The following is a 20,064-nucleotide window of genomic DNA, read 5'->3' on the forward strand; positions in this document are numbered from 1 at the left end:
CCTTTCTTCCTTGCTTGTCACAGCACTGGTACGCTCAATCTCCCACACTCCAAACACTAGGAATAGGGTGTAGGATCAGCTGCTCTTCTACCAGCTCACTGCAAACTGAAGCACTCAATCCAATGAAAGGGAGACGGAGTTTAGTCACTGTACTGAAGAACCAGGTTGTCCTACAGTACATGCAGCAGTCCTGGTTATCTGTCTTTCCCCAAGAGGCAGGTGAGTTGGGGATAGCAATGCTAGAGACTAAGGGTCAGAAAACCTACGATATAATGGAAAAGATTTGGCAAGTTTGCTTATCTTTTCTTCCATGTTATTGTAGCAAACCAATGGAGTGCCTTTTCAGGTTGGAAAGGGGTTGTGGAGGTCAGTTTTTAAACGTTTACTATATCTTGTGTGTGTGTTTATGTATGTATACTGGTTATATAATATAGACTGTGACAAAGTTCCTCCTCTACCTTGGTGGGTCTTGCGCTTATTGGCGGATTTGCTCTCCTTGGAGCTTCACGGCAGCCCTCAGTTTGGCCGTTTTCATGAACCCAGAGTCCAGGTCAACTCTTCCTGTGTCTGACCAAGAGTTGGGAGGTTTGGGGGAAACCTGCCCCCCCTCTACTCCGGAGGTCCAGGGCCCTGTGGAATGCAGCTGTTTAGAGTGCCTCCTGGAACAGCTGGGCGACAGCTACAACTCCCTGGGCTACCTCCCCATGGCCTCCTCCCAACACCTTCTTTATCCTCACCATCGGACCTTCCTCCTGGTGTCTGATAATGCTTGTACTCCTCAGTCCTCCAACAGTCCGTGTTCTCACTCTCAGCTCCTAGCGCCTCTTGCTCCCAGCTCCTTACACTCACACCACAAACTGAAGTGAGCTCCTTTTTAAACCCAGGTGCCCTGATTAGCCTGCCTTAATTGATTCTAGCAGCTTTTTGATTGGCTGCAGGTGTTCTAATCAGCCTGTCTGTCTTAACTGTCTCCAGAAGGTTCCTGATTGTTCTGGAACCTTCCCTGTTACCTTACCCAGGGAAAAGGGACCTACTTAACCTGGGGCTAAAATATCTGCCTTCTATTACTCTCCTGTAGCCATCCGGCCCAACCCTGTCACAAGACAGACACCAATATCTTGCCTCAACAACAGCCAGTACCAGATGTTTGAGAAGGTGTAAAAACGTCCATAATGGGCAATTATAAAAAGACCATAAAATTACACAGCTAATGAGCTGACATCCCTTAAGTTTTTATCCTACTTCATTTAACTAGATATTGTTCATCCAATCTTTAAAAAAAAAATCCTAATAAGGTCTTTGCCAGAAGAGCATCCTGTGGTACTAGGTTCCAAAGGAGTATTGTGTAAAAATGCATCACTTTTAAATTTAGAAATATAGGAGTTGTCTTAGTGGATCAGGCAAGTTGTTGCATAATGAAGTCCAATCTCATTGAAATATATGGCCAAATTCCCATTGACTTAAACAGGAGCAGGACTGAGCCTGTAAGGAACAAGAAAAAAATTCCAGTGCAGATAGTCCCTGTGATTCTTACCCCCACCCCGCAACCAATTGTGGCTTGTTCTCCAAGGAAGCACCCTTGAAATGGCTGCTACTGACTGCTCAGCAAACTTAGTTAAAAATCTGATTTAAAAAAAAAAGTTAAATTCTGTTGCCACTTTGTTTATCATCTCGCCAAACAAGTGAGAGAGTTTTTTCTTTTCCTGAGTAGTTTCAGAGATCAAAACGATGAAAGAAGAAATAATATTTTTAAAACTGCAAAAGAATAGTACTAGAACAGAGACTTCACTTTTGGCTGCTGATTCAAATAAAATAGTGCAGCACCTGTTCATGAGCACGAATATTTTTATAGTGCACATGCACTGAAGTAACGAGAAAATGTATTTAAAACTGAATGGTGAAGGCTAAAGAGAATTATACAGATGTCCTACATGGCTGTCATAGATACGTAATTTAGTCAAAAGTTATTTTTCTCTGCAATGTTCTGTCACACTGCCTATGTACATATCTAACCACTTTCTGTGTACCTGGAGAAATACTATGCAAACATTTTATTTATGTCTGAGGACCAAATTCACAACAAATCTAGAAGATACATATAGCCTACAGCAGATGCTCAGAGGAAATGATCTTCTAGTGTATCTATTACTGATGAGACCAGTTCCTTTGGTTTGTGAAAAGTTTTTTCCCTTTTTTATGCTTGTTTTTTATCTTTCTAGTGTCCCAGTTGGATTGTATATCTTTTTGACTCTGCTTCTTGCTTCCCTTATTAGCCACATTAGTTCTGCCACTCCTAGTTTTTGTGTTTTTTTTTTAAACTGGGATAAATTTTGACTGTAGATTTCCTGGGTCAGATTCTGCTCTCGTTTATTCCAGTGCAGTTGATAATGACCAGCACAGTTATGATTAAGGGAGGAAGAGACTAAATTTGCAAGAATAGAAACCAATACCTGACTTGCTATAACAAAGGTTTTTAATAGGTCTGTCAAGCAATTAAAAAAAATCACAATTGCCTGATTAATTTTTTTAATCGTGATTAATGGCATGATTAATCACTCTGTTAATAATAGAATACCATTTATTTGAAAATGTAGAAACCATCCAAAATATTTAAATATATTGATTTAAATTACAACACAGAATACAAAATGTAGAATGCTCACTTTATATTTTTTATTACAAATATTTGCACTGTAAAAAAATAGTATTTCAATTCATCTAATAGAAGTATTGTAGCGTAATCTGTTTGTGAAAGTCAAACTTACAAATGTAGAATTATGTACAAAAAAATAACTGCTCTCAAAAATAAACTAATGTAAAATTTTAGTGCCAACAAGTCCACTCAGTCCTACTTCTTGTTCAGTCAGTCACTCAGACAAACAAGTTTGTTTACATTTGCAGGAGATAATGCACCCACTTCTTGTTTACAATGTCACCTGAAAGTGAGAACAGACATTCGTATAGCACTGTTGTAGCCGGCGTCACAATATATTTATGTGCTCAATGTGGTAAAGATTCATATATCCCTTCATGCTTTGCCCACCATTCCAGTGAACTTGCTTCCATGTTGATGGGTTCTGCTCAATAACTATCCAAAGCAGTGCAGACCAATGCATGTTCATTTTCATCAGAGTCAGATCCCACCAACAAAAGGTTGATTTTCTTTTTTGACACAAAATAAAGACTTATACATTTAATGCTGATGATATGCTTGGTACAAGCCATGCACGGTGACATTGTCTGCCTCGGGTTTGAAATCCAAAGGCAGATACAGGTAAGACAGCTCACTGGTAGAAACAGAAGATAGGTTAACATAGAATGTAATTTTTTTTTTTTTATTTTGTGTGATACAGAGCCTGATCCCAAACCCAGGACAATTAGTAGGTTCTTTCCACAATGCTTAAGACGCTTGTGTGTTTTTTAACGAGTTGTATGGTAAGAATGAGGGGAAAGTAATGCACTGGGAGGGTTTTCCATGAATAGGGGGCATTATGGAAATAGGCATAAAAATGGAAGTAGACAAAGGCGATTAATGCGGTAGTGGTGAGGCTGGCCATTAGCAGGTTGAAACGTGTGGTGAAGACTTAATATGACACTTCCCACCTGCCCTTAGCCTTAGACAGCTTTGTCTGTGCCTAGGTGAAGGATCCTGTGTTTCCTTGCAGCCCAAGCTACTTTTCCTTTCTGAATAAATAACCCCCTGCTGTTTTTTTCTGCCTGTAGATTTCTTTTCTCATAGATTTCACAATCTTTTATTTCACCTGTAGCTTGTATGCAAATAGGCGTACAGTACAACAAATGACCAGAGAAGGAGATAGTTATCTGTTACCTCCTGCCTGAAAGGAGCATTGCTGAGGCATGTCACCTCCTGGTGGCTTGCTTTGACGGCAAGACATTAAGAACATATATCTTTTAATATAGATATACAACTCCTTAATTATTATCCATATAGTGTCACAAAGTTCCTCCTCTGCCTTGGTGGGTCCTGCACTCACCCACTACCCACTGCATGGATTTGCTCACCTCAGAGGTTCACGGCAGCCCTCAGTTTGGCTGCTTCTGCTAGAGGCTCAAACCTACCGTTCACTCAGCTAACCTCATCACTGGCCAGCATGGGGGAAATGGAGAACAATCCCTGCAGTCTCTGTCCCCCACCTAGTGGGTTGGGGACAGGCCAGATCCCTTTCCAAATTAGACCTTCCCTTCTGGTATTCTTCACAGACAAGGTCAACTCCTCCTGTGTCTGATCAGGAGTTGGGAGGAACTGGGGCCCACCCTCTACACTGGGTTCCAGCCCAGGACTCTGTAGATAGCAGCTGTCTACACTGTCCTCTGTATCAGCCGTGTGACAGCTACAACTCCCTGGGCTACTTCCCCATGGCCTTCGCCTAGCACCTTCTTTATCCTCACTGCAGGATCTTCCTCCTGAAGCCTGATCACACTTGTACTCTTCAGTCCTCCAGTAGCATGCCTTCTCACTCCCTGCTCTTTACGTGCCCCCACTAACTAATGGGAGGTCCTTTTTAAACCAGGTGTCCTGATTAGCCTGCCTGCCATAATTGATTCTAGTAAGTTCTTAATTGGCTCCAGGTTAGCTTGCCTGTTTTAATTGGTTCTAGCAGGTTCCTGATTGCTTTCGGGCAGCCCCTGCTCTGGTCACTCAGGGAACAAAACTATTCATCCAGTGGCCAGTATATTTGCCTTCTACCAGACTCCTGTACCCCACTGGTCTGGGTCTGTCACAGTATATACATTGCAATGATTACGATGACCAGTGAGCTACCGGCTCCTGGAAAAACACTGCATGCCACCCTTCAATGAAATATTATTCAGATATACAAGGATTCAGGAGATCCCTGTAAAGCCCTCTGCATCCTCTTCCAGTTGGCACCAAGGGATTCCTACATCACACCTCCCTAGCCCTTATATTGATGCAGTGTGGTTAACCACTGACTAATCCCTGAGTGTCAGCGCAGAACCTTCTTCCCTGGAAAGTATAATATGCCTATCTGAAAGTTAGGCTGTGATGGAGCAAATCAGTTCTGAGAGCATATATCCCTTTCAGAGGAATTGAAATATCTTCCACCTTAGTACAGCCTCAAAGCCACCTTAAATTATGTTCACTAGATTTATTAAATCCTACAAAACTAAATTCTTGCAATCTCACACCTCATAGAATCCTAGAAGGTTAGGGTTGGAAGAGACCTCAAGAGGTCATCTAGTCCAACCCCCTGCTCAAAGCAGGACCAACACCAACTAAATCATCCCTGCCAGGGCTTTGTTAAGCTGGGCCTTAAAAACCTCCAAAGATGGAGATTCCACCACCTCCTTAGGTAATGCATTCCTTAGACTACGTTGAACGTTGCATGAATATAAACCCATTCCTTAGACTACGCTGAATGTTATACAGCAACTGACACCTTGTTGGTAAGAAATAGATCTAGTTTGGGTTTGCCTTTGCTTTTGAGATCATGCAATTAAATTGGTCTCTAAAACACAATCTCTCTGCCTATTAACATTTCTTGGTATTTGTCATGCAAGAGATGTCTAAGTATAGTTTCCTGAAAATACTTACTTTGTTCCTGACCACAAAACCATGAGTCTGATTCAAGTTAGACTTTTAAATCTTTCTTTCCCTCATGTCTACTTTATCAATATTTCTGTGGCTCCAGAAAAGTAAAAATGCTAGGGCACAAATTATTCTTACACAGTCTCTCAAATCACTGAATTATGGTGTAAGAGTGTAGTATGAGCAAACATTGCTTAACAGCAAACTCTTTTACACAGTACAGGGTCAGGTACTGATTATATAATAAAGACAATTTTTAAATTGAGTGAAGGGAAGTTTGGAAAAACTGTTGAGGTAGGATTTTCAAAAGACGTAGGAGAACAAATCCCACTGGAAGGCAACGGCGCTTAATAAAAATCCACCCTAGGAGAAAGACATCAGGAACAGGAGATGATGAATTTTCTTCCTGTAGGGTCCAGTGGGGGTAATTCAGGCCAATCCAACAAGGTGCTGTTGCACTATGACCATATTAAACATTTACCAAGTTTACGTAAATGTTGCTGATACAAGATTTTCTTGTTTGTCTATGTGAGCTAAATAAATGGACAGAGCTTCAATATCTGCCAGCAATATATTTCGCTCCAAGGGTAAAACTTTCAAAAGCACCTAATTGACTTAGGCACTTAGAAGTGTGCCTCATTGAAAGCCAGTGGGATTTAGATTCTTTTCTTCATCCTGCAGGCACCATGCTACAGTCCTCTATGTTTGAGGCAGTAGAGATCAGATCAAATCCCTTTCTACCTGACAGATTGTCTGGGCCTGGTGGAACTGGTCATGAAGGACTGACCACATCTGCAGTGCTCCCACGCTTTGTTGGGGTTCAGCTTATAGCTAGATCCTTATTATGTGGAGTTAGATATAAATGTGGGTTGTTGGTTCAAGGTGCATTATTCTATTTGTCAATCACCTCTGCACTTCTCAGTGGTTTAAGTTCTTAGCTAGTTACCTTGTCACACTAGGAAACATATTAGCAGGAGAGGGTAATTGTGTTATGTGTTAAAATTATCCCAGTGTTCTAACGTGTGCTTTATAAACATCTATTTTACAAGGTCTTCATTGCTTCCTCACTGGCCAAGCTCCCTTTATTTTTCTTGTTGGACAGATATTTACAAATAACACAGCCATTTTTCAGTCTTTAATGTCATTCCCCTTCTTCCTTTAGGACCTGATTCTGTGAGGTGTTAACCATCCTCCACTTCCAGCATGAAGCTGTAACTTTCTCCTTTCCTCCCTAGTTTTATGCCTTCCTAACACTCCTTTCCCATTTTGAATCCAGGAGAATGGAACTCCTTCCATTTAAGTGAAGTCCATCCATTGGAAGCAGCCATTCCAAAAGGGGAGAAGAGGAGGAGTCCTGACTGCCCTGCCCCCAGTAAAGGTCTCCCAGACATGGCAAGTACCTTGGGGGATGACAAGAGGGCAGCATGGTACCGCTTTGCCACTACCTGATCTTATTGTGGGACAAGAAGGATGGGTTTGGGGTGGGATGCAGTGGCAGGGAAGCAGGCCTCCTGCAGGCAAGATTGGGAGAGGGGCCCTCCACAATCCAGACTGCTCTGTGAGGGCTTTTCTCAGTTAAACAGAAGGACTTTGGATAGCTACTCCCCTTGCATAGGGGTGAAAGGGTTTTCCCAGAGCATAGGGATTTTTGAGTTTGAAGGCCTTCCCCCACATCCTCCAAGAAATGGGCTCTGTGGGAATGCCAGTCCCCCACGACCCTATAGGGAATGGATTCAGTGAGGTGGTCTCATTTTAAAGAGGAGCAGCCAGAACAAGTTAGGGTTGGAAGGGAGCCCTGTGCAGTGGTGAGGTGACCCTAATTGTTACTTTGCCTGGGGCCCAGGTTCGCCTTAATCCAGAAGCCTACTGTGTGGGTGGCAGTGAAGCCTGCACTGCTGTTGCCTACGTTGTCCCTGATCTGAGTAAAGCCAGACTCCAGAGCCACCACCCCAGCACTAAACACTAGCTTTTAAAGAGCTCAGCTCCCATTCAGACAGCAAAATAAAGTGGCCAGGTTTGCAAAATAGCTCAGCATGTTGTACACTGCTCACTTCTGAAAATCTGGCTATAAGCATCATAGAGGGAGCATCAAGGCTCAGCACTCCTGAAAATATGGCCCTTATTAGTTGCCTAAACAGGAGCTGAGCTATTCTGAAAATGTGGCCCCACAGTCACTATTTAAATATTTTAAAAGAAATTGGCAAAACCCCTGCTTTCTCTGAGTGGTTCAGAGTAGTGATCAGCAGATGTTACATGCTAAACTGGGGGCAGTGGGAGGAGTTAGTGGTGCAGGAGGAGAGTCCTCTGATAGAGATATAAATACTAGTATGTCGCTTATGTTTGGGAGCCACATGTAAATAACTTGACATGCTGAGAGAAGCAGACTGGTGAGGGAGAGTGGGCAGCAAAGCACCTTTCAGGAGGAACTGCTGAGATCAGTTTTAGAGGAGGAACCAGGAGTCTGCCTGTTTCATTCCAAAGGAATGCATGCAGAGTGTGCTTGTTCTCCCAGTCTGTATTCCTACAGAAGAGAAGCCTGAGCCTGATGGTGCCACTGCTTCTCCTGCTGTTCTCAGAATTCAGGTTCCACTGCGGAGCACATTTGCAAGGAGCCTGCAGCAAAAGCCATGGCTCCCCTACAGCAGAGGATTTTGATCAAAGGGGGGAGAGTGGTGAATGACGACTACTCGCAGTTGGCGGATGTGTATGTGGAGGACGGAATAGTGCGGGCAGTGGGACCACACCTGCAGCCTGGGGCACCTGCTGGGCTCCTAGTTATAGACGCTTGCAACAGACTGGTGCTGCCTGGGGGGATTGATACCCACACACACATGCAGTTCCCCTTTATGGGCACCCAGTCCAAAGATGACTTCTACCAGGGAACAAAGGTAAATCAATCTGTCTTGTCTTTACCAGGAAGAAAATTCATTACCACCATCTCAACTCTTGCTCTAGGAGAGAAGTCATCTCCTGAACAGGAGGAGGGTTTTCTCCTGGAGAAAGGAGGAGGGTTTTCTCTTCCATGTTTTACTACCTCTGTCTCTCTACCGAGGAAGGTCCAGTTTATATCTGCCAGTGATGTCCTCATTTTCCTGAGTTCTGTACTTGGGTTCTGTTTGCTTCACCTTTGCAAGCCAGGTAAATTACATGAGCAGCTCTAGTGTAGTGAGGTGTTTGTACGTTAGAATTTATTGAAATTAGTGAATCAATTTAATTCCTTATGCAACGTGCTGATATCGTGCCCTGGAGACTGAAGTTCTCTGTCCCCAGAGCAGCTACAGCACTGCAGCTGCTCAGCATTCCTCACTCTGCCCTTCCAGTAAATTTGGCCCATCACCAGCCTCCATGGGAGTCAAACTGATGTCCCAGAACTGAGTCTGTATACCATTACCAGTCCCCTGAACCATCCAGTCCTCTAAAGGCAGAATTGCTGTTTGTAGAAAAGAGAAGAATTGCGTACCCTCATAAGGAGGACTGGGTTAAATTAAGTCTAGATTAAATTCTTATTTCATGTACCTTACATTGTAAAATATATCCAATAAGTTAAATTAAACTTTAGTTCTGTTATGTAGTGATGTCATGCAATAACCCTACAATTATGATTTAAGGCATTTTAGTATCCGTGATCACAGATTAGATTTACCTGATTTTTAAACACAGATCAGATTTTCATTTCTCGCCCACCCTGTGTTTTCACCACGGAGCAGAGTTAAAGTTGTTTGGGTATCTTAACTATGCATTTCCGTACTTTAACCTATTTGGGTTTCTTTTATGTTTAACCTTAACTCTGAATTTCAGAGTTTGTAATGTTTGTTTTTTAGGATAATTACAATGGTCTTGTAATGAGTGTTACCCTTAAGTTACCAGTATACACTGGACTTAATATTGAGAGTACAACATATTGTATAGGGATCCTTACACTGCATTTTTCATTATTAGTGTGCTTTTTCTTAACATGCACCAAGGCCATTTGCCATTGTTAAAATAGATGGATCTTAAATTTACTGCAAAGCGTTCAGTAAAGAATGATTTTTGTATCAAAGCAAAGCTATTTTTTAGCATAGTAAAATAACTTGTATGTCAAACGTGTCATGTTTCCTGTTTTAAGGTAGATTTATAACAGTTTTAAAAGACACTAAAATATTTAATCTCTATATTCATGAATATTTATTAAGGTTGACAACTGAAAGAGCATTTTAAACTTAATCATGGGTGTTTTGCAAAATCCAAGCTCTGTGATGGGTAGCTGGTAGATATGAGACAATAATTAGCAGTGAATCTATTATATGAATTTCATACCTTTTATATTTGTAAGCTGTCTATGAGCTGATTACATTTTTCTCAAAAACAGTCATTATACAAATAATTTCCAAAAATAACTCTTGGTTTGTAAATTGTTCAATGAGCAGCTTTCTGTGTGTACTGGGTATTAGAAATTGAAAATTCAAGTAGTTAGTTTTCCTGGGACATATGAATCTCCTGGCATGTTTCTGTTTCCTGATTGGACAAGCAAAACTCTTCAAATCAGGTTTATGGACTAAATATTCATGTTAATATATACAACATTTGCTAACTGTGAATATTCTCCAAAACATAAGGCTTACTGTTACCACAGACATTTCTGCCCATAAACTTGTTCACTAGAATATACTCTGAATGAGTGAAATTCTAGGTGTGAATAAAAATCTCACGGTTGTGGTTCAGGCTTCATCTGTGGGAAACCTAGATGATGCTGGCTGGCAGAAGGAAACATTTTGAAGAGCTAGCAGAGACTATGACCTTGTTGCAGTTGAGGGCATCTGTCTTTTATTCATCAATGAGTCACCCAAACTTTGGTACCTGGTAGATTCAGCTCAACTTATGGATAACAACTAGAAGCAAACACACCTTTACCAATCTGTGGATGGCTAAGTGATTATGCCTTTTCCTGTCAAATGAGGATCAGATTATGGGGATAATTCTTCTTCCCCTCCTGATGCTGCCCTTGAAGTTCAATGGTTATATTATGCCACTGTTCACTTGCTCATGAAGCATGCCATAGATTTCTAGGTTTTAAGTCCAGAAGGGACTATGAGCTGATCTAGTCTGAGCTCCTGAATAGCAGTGGCCATAGAACTTCATCCCATTATCCCTTTATTGAGCCCAACTGTCATAAATATAAAGGGAAAGGTAACCACCTTTCTGTATACAGTGCTATAAAATCCCTCCTGGCCAGAGGCAAAATCCTTTCACCTGTGAAGGGTTAGGAAGGTAAGATAACTCTGCTGGCACCTGACCCAAAATGGCCAATGAGGGGACAAGATTCTTTCAGATATGGAGCGGGGGGAACAAAGGGTTTGGTCTGTCTGTGTGATGCTTTTGCCGGGAACAGATCAGGAATGCAGCCTCACAACTCCTGTTAAATTAGTAAGTAATCTAGCTAGAAATGTGTTTAGATTTCCTTTTGTTTAATGGCTGGTAAAATAAGCTGTGCTGGATGAAATGTATATTCCTGTTTGTGTCTTTTTGTAACTTAAGGTTTTGCCTAGAGGGATTCTCTGTTTTTTTAATCTGATTACCCTGTAAGGTATTTACCATCCTGATTTTATAGAGGTGATTCTTTTACCTTTTCTTTAATTAAAATTCTTCTTTTAAGAACCTGATTGGTTTTTCTTTGTTCTTAAGATCCAAGGCTTTGGGTCTGTGTTCACCTGTACCAATTGGTGAGGATTCTTATCAAGCCTTCCCCAGGAAAGGGGGTGTAGGGCTTGGGGGGGTATTTTGGGGAAAGACGTCTCCAAGTGGTCTCTTTCCCTGTTCTTTGTTTAAAATGCTTGGTGATGGCAGCATAAGGTTCAAGGACAATGCAAAGTTTGTATCTTGGGGAAGTTTTTAACCAAACCTGGTAAGAATAAGCTTAGGGGGTCTTTCATGCAGGTCCCCACATCTGTACCCTATAGTTCAGAGTGGGGAAGGAACCTTGACACCAGTAAACCTGCATTTGACTGCCTTCCAAAAAATCTTTATTTTAAGACTTCAAGGGATGGAGAATCCACCACTTGCCTTGCAAGTTTGTTCCAATGGTTAATCACCCTCAGTGTTAAAATACATAAATTTATGCCTTATTTCTCATAAGGATTTTGTCCAGGTTTAACTTCCAAGTCTGTGGATCTTTTCATGCCTTTCCCTTTAGATTAAAGAGCCATTTAGTACCTGGTATTTTCTCCCTGTGTTTATACACTGTGATCAAATCATATCTTGGTCCTTTTGATAAACTAAATAGATTGAGCCCCTTAAGTCTCACTTTCTGACTTTCTCTCCAGCCTCAGTCTTTTTTTGTTTTTTGCTCCTTACTGCATCCCCTCCAATTTTTCAACATTCTTTTCAAAAGTGTGAACACCAGAACTCTATGCAGCATTCTAGTATCAGTCTCTGCCCTATGCAGAGGTAAAATAGTCTCTTTCCTCCTACTCACTATTCCCCTCTTTATACACCCTAGCACCACATTAGCCCTTTTTGCCACAACATCGCAATAAGAGCTCCTGGTTCCATTTTTTATCCAGTATGTCCCATAAATCCTCTCCAGAGTAAGTGCTTTCCAGGAGCTAGTCTCCCATTGTGCAGTCATGGACTGCATTCTTTGTTCCTAGATGTGACTTTTTTCTGAATGAGCCCAGCTTACCAAGAGAGCCATATCATTCTATATAACTGTCCTGTCCTCATCATTATTCACCACTCTCCCAAATTTTATCTGCCCTGATTTTATAGTTACCTCTTGTGGCAAGGTGATGACTCACTGGTGCAATGCCTCCTGCTGGTCATCTCAGGAATTAGCTCTTTCCAGCCCAGCGTGCCCTCTGCAGGCCAGTGTTTCACCTGCCAGTGGCCCTGGGTCCCTCCCAGACCCTGGTGCCCTTTACCCTGGGGTTCTGCCCCAGCAGTACTCCCACACTCTGGGTCTCCCCTCCCAGGGGAACCCCCAACCCTCTAAACCCACCTTGCCTCAGTGGCTACTGCCAGTCATTATCTAGCCCCCCGCTCACTGGGGCAGACTGCAGTGTAATGGCCACTCATCACTGGCAAGGGGTTAGGACCTGCTTTCTTTGCCTATCCCCGGGCTGCATCTCTGCAGACCCAGTACCTTTTGGCCATAAACAAGGCCTGCAGCCTGGGGGTTTACCAGGCTGGAGCTCTCCAGCTCCCTTTGCCCTTCCTCAGCACTGTTCCACTTCAGGTACCTTGCTCCCAGGCAGCTAGCTCTTCCCACTCCAGGGCTAGAGTGAGAGTCTCTCAGCTCCTGGCCCTTAGCCCTCTTATAGGGCCAGCTATGGCCTGACTGAGCTGGCCACAGCTGTGGCTGTTTCCCCAATCAGCCTTGCCTTTCCAGGGCTGCTTTAACCCCTTCCGGGCCGGAGTGGGGTGACCACTCCACTACACCTCTAGATCATTGCCAAAAATATTGAATAGCATTGGGCCTAAAGTCAATCCCTGAAGAACCCATTAGAAATACCCCCATTCGATGATGATTCCCCGAAGACCATTACTTTTTGAGATCTGTCAGTAAGACAGTTCTTAATCCATTTAACATGAAATGTATTGATATTGGATAGTGATAATAGCAAGAATACACCCACACAAGTACTCCACTAATGACATGTTCAGTCCCACATCCAAGTCATATAGTCACATAGTGGTGAAATACTGACAGCATGTGAACAGATGAAGTGCACAGGCTCAGGCAGCCAAGAGGGCTGAAGCACATTTGAAGCTATAAAGGCCAGACAAGCAGACAGCTGAGAGAGAGATCAGGAGTTCTGAGAGGGCCTGGAAGCAGCTGGGAAACACATTAAAATTCTTGTGTTAGTTGCTTATGCCCATATGCAGTAGATTGGATAAAAAGAACTGTCAGTCCTTGTGCCTCAGCATAATCTGATCACCAGCTGTATCAAGAAAAACTTTCCCCTATGGTGGAATATGCACAGTTTGCCAGCTGCATAATAGATTTCATTTGGTTTTACTTCCTTTTAAGCATCTGGAATAGGCTACTCTTAGAAATGGGATGGTGGAACCCATGGATCTGTATTAGCTGCAGGAGACAGAACTGCTTGGTTGACTACCCAGAGAAGGGTTGAATCTTATGTGGGTTACACCTGAGTGAAACATATTTGTCTATCTTTTTGACATGATTATCTGTGACCAGAGAGTAGTCAAGAAGATCCCTCATGTTCTTAAGAGACCCTCCTTTTAAAGTGGACACAGAAATCTTTATAACGGTGATCCTGTTTACTTCTGCCTTGGTCACATTAGGAACATCAGATTTTCCATTCTGGATTAGACCTAATACCCATCTAATCCAGCGTAGGATCAGTGCTAGCCATTTAGTACATATCACTCTGTAGTTTCCCCAGTTTATCAACTGACAGAGCAGCCTTGAATTCCTAAATCTTAATCTTAAACTTAAATCAGAGAAATCATTATTTCCTGAGTGAATTAAATTGGGAAGCTCTGTTATGAAACTGTTATAATTGATCATTAGGAAAACTTTGGCAGCGGGAGTGGTATTGCGTTGTTTGTCCTAGGTAACTTGGAAAGGTTAATGCAAGTTACCTAATTTTTCTAGGAAGTTTACTTTGGGCCTGAACTTTTCCTCTATTATTCATGTGAGCAAGTTTTGAAACAATGGGCCTTGTATGTAGCTACTTCATGTCTATAACAAATTCATGCAGAATAAACCAAACAAATTATTTATTTTGTAAATATAAATATTTCCCATGCAAAATGGAAAATAAAACTTGGCTCCAAATGTCTATTTAAATGTACTACAATAGCCACCAGACATTATTTCAGTGGAACAAACCTGTGTTGCAAAGAAACATGAAAACTATCCAGATGCATACAGTCTAGCAACTTCTCCGGACAAAGACATATAAAAGACGCGACACAGGTAACTCTGATTGTGAGGCTATAAACACATATACATCAAGAGGTTCTAAATTAAGAACAGAGTGCAAGTGTTTTATGTTGTCCCTGGAATCACTGAGTTGTGCATCTTTTAACCTGCGCAGGCTTGGATGAAGTTCTGATGAATCACAAGGTTTTAACATACATTGTATGCAGTATAGTTGTAGCTATGTCTGTCCCCGGATATTACCTCACCCACCTTGTCTGTCTAAGGTTTTAACATGATTTTTGTTAGTTAAAATGGTGTATAATACGTTGTCCTATATTCTCTGGGTCAGATCCTTGGCTGTGATTGAGGTAAGCACAACACAACTTGGGAGCGAGAGTGCAAACGTGACTTTGAGACAGTTTTGCTCTCTCCACAGTCCTGGCACAGCTGTGTACCATGGCAGTTCCCTAGCATAAATTAGAACAGATGAAAGGCTGCTTTAATTTGTGCCAGCTCTTAGGAGCCCGAGAGTGTTGATAGCAGCTAAGGTGTGGGATGCTGTGGCCATACCCCTTGTTGTGCCATGCCCCCTCTGCTGACCACAGGAAGACATTCCAATATAGGAAGTACTGTAGCACTGGAAGATTCACTTTCACTGGGATGACCTTCCAATGGCCAGCACTTTAGGCTTTAGGGCTGTTTTGTTTCATTAGTGTGGCACAGCTAGGCTTCCTCACCTAAATCTTCTATTGTGTTTCTGTTTGCTACACACACACCCCCATTCCCTTATACCATGTTTTTTAAATTTGGCTTGATTTCAAAACCGATATGGAAAGCTTTGTTAGGTACTAAGGGCACAGTCACATACTACTGGGCAAAATGCTCTCTTCTTTGAGTAGCCTCTGCACCTGCTTGTGCAGATGATTTAAACATGTGCCTTTGCACCTAATTGTAAGTGTTTACCGGATCAGGACATAAGACTGTGACATCAGCAGTAACTCAGCCATCATGCAACTGGCTTTACGTCATTTGCATGCCGCATTTCTATTTGTTCTAATGCTGTAAAATTATTCCCTACTGTAATATGTTGTATTTCATAAGGCTAATCTAACAGCTGTGAAATATACAATAATGCTCTGAAAGCCACATAATAATAACAATAATTAATAATACACTAGGTGCTGTAAACAGAACAAAAAGACTGTCCCTGTCCCATGCAACTTACATATGAGTTTTTTCACTCTTCTGTGTTTTCCACAGTATGCATCCGATGAAGTGAGCTGTAGCTCACGAAAGCTTATGCTCAAATAAATTGTTTAGTCTCTTAGGTGCCACAAGTCCTCCTTTTCTTTTAGTGGTACTTTTGTTATATAGTGAGATATGCTATTACTTTGCTTCTGTTTTGAGGATTCATGACTTTTCTTTTAGTAAAATGTGTAAAAGATACTGAATTGCAAGAATAAGATAATATGCTTAGATAGGCTTCAAAACCGAGAACGAGGCAGGGTCCTGCAGAAATACCAGCGTTGTTATGGAACTTCAGGCCATGTTTAAAGCATGTGCACAAGCAGGCAGAGTGGAGAATGTAAATGCAACAACTGTGGCATTTTCTGAATGCCTCACATTGCAACCATGTGATTCTTTTGACATTGGTTTTGAATAGAATATATCATTTTACATATCTTATTTTGCATGTCTTTTTATAAGAGGTTCTCAACAGCGCTTAAATATTAATTGGCCTAGCCTCCCAGCAAGCTAGAGAAGTATTAGTATCTTCATTTATAGATAGGAAAACTGGGGCACAGAAATAAAGTGACTTGCCAATCATCCCCACATAGTAAGTATGTGGCAGCGATGGAAATAGAACCAAGTTTCTTGACCCTGAACCATTGCTTAACTCCAGGATCAAATACAGCAATAATAAATGTTTGATTATACAACAACATTTAAATATTGCAGTAAATTGTTCAGCATTATATAAGGCTAAATTGCAATTGTTCATTTTAACATCCCAGCTTGGTTTAGTTGAGTCACTTGCATGCAAGCTGTCCCACTGAAAATTATTTTAAACCAAAACATTTTCAGATATTGAAAAAGGATCCTGTGCACACTTCATTTGAGTTTGAAAATATAAAATCAGACAACGGTACATCAGAATGGAAACTGCATGACTTGCCCTTATGGTTTTTTTCTGAAAGAAAATTGCACATTGTGACTTTTCACTCCTCTGAGCTTTCCTGATGTTAAATTTCAAGAATGAGCTGGGAAGTGGATTTTTATGAGACTGACATGACATCAAAACCCAATCGTTGTGGTTGGCTCACTTTTGCCATTTACTGTGCCTTGATCTTCCATAGGCACAGAGGGATTGAAAGGATGTGAAATTAATGCAGTGAAATCCTTGGAGAATTAAGTTACAAGAAACTAAGGCTACTTTACCCCTGAATGAGAGGATCCACACAAGGGTTAATACACTTTAATGCATATGCATTGACTTCACACCTCCCGTTTACATTTTTTCAAAGCTGATTCTAACAGTTTTTCAGAAATTACACAATTATTTAAACTTCTTTTCAAAATAATCTCCCTTTTAAGGGCTCATTCCTGTACATAGTATTCACATTCTGCTAGATTAACTTTTCAGCTGGTTTGCTCAAAAGTTTCCTAGGTCATGGGTTCTCAACCTGGGATCATGAACTTGAAGGGGTTGCAAAAAAGTCAGGGGAGGTCATGACTAGAGCGGAGTGACATTTTTCAAACAAATAGTTCATTTGCTGGAAAACGTATCTTTGGTCAACCCAAAAACGTGTGTGAATTTGACACTAATTTGCTACATGTTTTTTGCCCCCCAAATAATTGTGGGGTAGAGTGGTTAGATTGGAGGTGGTTGTGCCACCCTACATAAAAATTTTAGCCCAGTGGTAACCACCAGGCTATAGAGTCATTTTCTTTCTCTCTGGCCCAAAGTATTTTATTCAAAGTGCAATAGCTCCAACAGGAGAGATTGAGCAACACACCCTAGAATATGCTATTGACTCGTCGTTAGGGCACTCACCTAGGAGAGGGGAGACTCGGGTTTAAGTTCTTGCTCCAGAGAAGGGATTTGAATTAATGTCTCTCACATCACAGGTGAGTTCCCTAGTCCCTGCTAAAGGTCATAAGGGGATTCTTTTGGAATCTAGCCCTTCATTTCCTTTGCTGTTATTTAAAAAAATGCCCAACAATTAAACAAAACATTTCAGGTCAAACAAAATGTTTTTCTTTGTTTACCCAAAATGAATTTTTTTCAACTTGTTTGAGACTGAAAATTTCAAAACATTGTGATTTTGGTCCTGGTCAACCCAAATTTATTTTAGGGTTTTTGGAACTCTCAGGAAACTGAAACATCTGTTACTTGCACAGCTCTAGTCATGATCATCTTCCCTTTCTTTATATTTAGATGGAATGGAAAGATCCCACATGTATGATAGAGGTTTATAAAATCACAAATGGTGTGATAAAAGTAAATAGTGAAGTGATATTTCCCTTTCACATAATACAAAAACCAGGGTTCACCTTATGAAAATAAGAGGCAGCAGGTTTAATACAAACAAAGGGGAAGTACTTTTTTTACACAGTGCACAACTAACCTGTGGAACTCAGTGCTATGGGATGATGTGATGGCCAAAGGTATAACTGGATTAAAAAAAGAACTGGATAAATTCATGGATGATATGTCCATCAATAGCTGTTAGCCAATGTTGACCACTGGCCTTGTTTCCTGCAAGTTTCAAAGTCTGCTGTAAGTAGAAGATATTATAAGGGTATAATATTAACCGGTATGCATTACTTGCTAGTTTGGAACATGCATAAGTAACTGGGTTACTAAGCTTAAGGGCCTGCTATATTAGTTTGAGGCCTTGTAAGAGTAGTTATACTAAGGGCTGAGCCTGGTTGAGGTGCACGAGGGGATGCAAGCTCTGGGAAGCAGTTTGGGTGCTGGAGGGGGCTCAGGGCTGAGGGAGGGGGTTGGGGCGTGGGAGGGGGTGGGGGGTGCAGTCTCCAGGACGAGGCTCAGAGCTAGGGCAGGGGATTGGGGTGAGGGAGCATGTGTGGGCTCTGGGAGGGTGTTTGGATGCAGGAGGGGGCTCAGGGCTCGGGCAGGAGGCTGGGGTGTGGAAGAGGGTGAGGGGTGCAAGCTCTGGCCAGGCGGTGCTTACCTTGGGTGGCTCCCAGTCGGTAATGCAGCAGGGTGAAGGCAGACTCCCTGCCTGCCCTCGCCACTCCCAGAAGTGGCCGACATGTCTCTGCAGTCCTGGGGGCTCTGCATGGTGTCCCTGTCTGCATGCACTGCCCGCACAGCTCCCATTGGCCGCAGTTCCTGGCCAGTGGGAGCTGCAGAGTCGGCTCTCTGGGCGCAGGCAGTGGAGACCCCTGCTCCCCTCCAGGGACCTCTAGTAACCAGGCAGTTAGATCATATTTACACATAAGAATTAAGAAATATGTGGTCCTATAGAGAAAGAGACATAGAATCCTTTGTAAGAGAAACTTCTGTGTAGCCCAATTTGGGGAAGAACCTATGTTAATGGATAAAATATAAGTGTGATCATCAATAAACAGTATAGCAGTGTGAAATATACAGTGACTTAATTTGCCAGGGCTACACCAAGATGGTCAGGGATGGAACCCTATGCTTGGGGTGACCCTAAACCTCTATCAGAAGCTGGGAGTGGAAGACAGGTGGATAATTGCCCTGTTCTGTACACTCACCCTAAAGCTCTGGTACGGGCCACTGTTGGAGACAGGATACTTGGCAAGATGGACTTTTTTTTTTTTTTGCTTCTGTTGTATCATGGGATCATAGTATGGACAACATAAAAAACTGCTGCCCTAAGGCATCATTAAGCACATACTTTAGCAAGAAGGATCACAGGGCCACATTTATATCAGAATCATTGTGAAATGTGAGTAAATGATTAGCTAGGGGATTGAATTGTGTCCTTCTGGTTTCATAAATAAAAGCTTTGCATATCTGTAGTTGCAGATGTCAAGGAAAAAAAGATTGGCAGACAGACTAAGGAGGTGGAAATACCTATTTTTTAAAAGTGCTCACCAACAAGGTTTTATTGTATTTTGTGTTATGAGAGATGGGCTGTTTTGTTTCAAAATAAAATTCACTATAAAGTGAATGCAAATGTTTGTGAAAAGTTGCACTGACATTGACAAAAGTGATTTGCAAAACCCAAACCAATTGAACGTTCAAAAGTCTCCTGACTGCTCTGTTAAGAGCCTTGTTTTGAAATCCACAAAGAGAAACAGAAAAGCTGTTGTGGCAAAAATTTCTCCAATTCTGGCATCCAGATAGTGGTAGGTAGAATATTAAATTGTTTTGGAAAACAAAGAAGGGACTGTGAGGTTGAAAGAAATAGCTCTACGGTAAATTCTGGTGGCTTCAGCAAACAGGTTTAGGAAAGGAGAAGACGCAGAAACAGGCTGACTGAGATGGAAATAGGAAAAGAGTATTGCAATGTTAATGTGAACCCCAGTGTATTTTGATCTGACTTGGGCTTAACAGCTATACAAAGGGATACTATACAGAGGAGGAGAGCTTCTGGCTGATCAAACTAAATAATAAGAGCATGGACAG

The 20,064-nt window shown here is 41.8% G+C and overlaps 1 protein-coding gene across 1 annotated transcript in view; it reads left to right on the plus strand.

The window, feature by feature from the left end:
* The first annotated feature begins 8,196 nt into the window (after window positions 1-8,196).
* The window catches only part of DPYS (dihydropyrimidinase), a 45,302-nt gene continuing 33,434 nt past the window's right edge, over window positions 8,197-20,064 (plus strand). The window contains exon 1 of the mRNA XM_077808665.1: window positions 8,197-8,457. Coding sequence (XP_077664791.1) covers window positions 8,197-8,457 — 261 coding nt within the window. The remainder of the gene's footprint in view (window positions 8,458-20,064) is intronic.

The sequence above is a fragment of the Eretmochelys imbricata genome, chromosome 2 (genome assembly GCF_965152235.1).
Source record: "Eretmochelys imbricata isolate rEreImb1 chromosome 2, rEreImb1.hap1, whole genome shotgun sequence".
Taxonomy (NCBI): domain Eukaryota; kingdom Metazoa; phylum Chordata; order Testudines; family Cheloniidae; genus Eretmochelys; species Eretmochelys imbricata.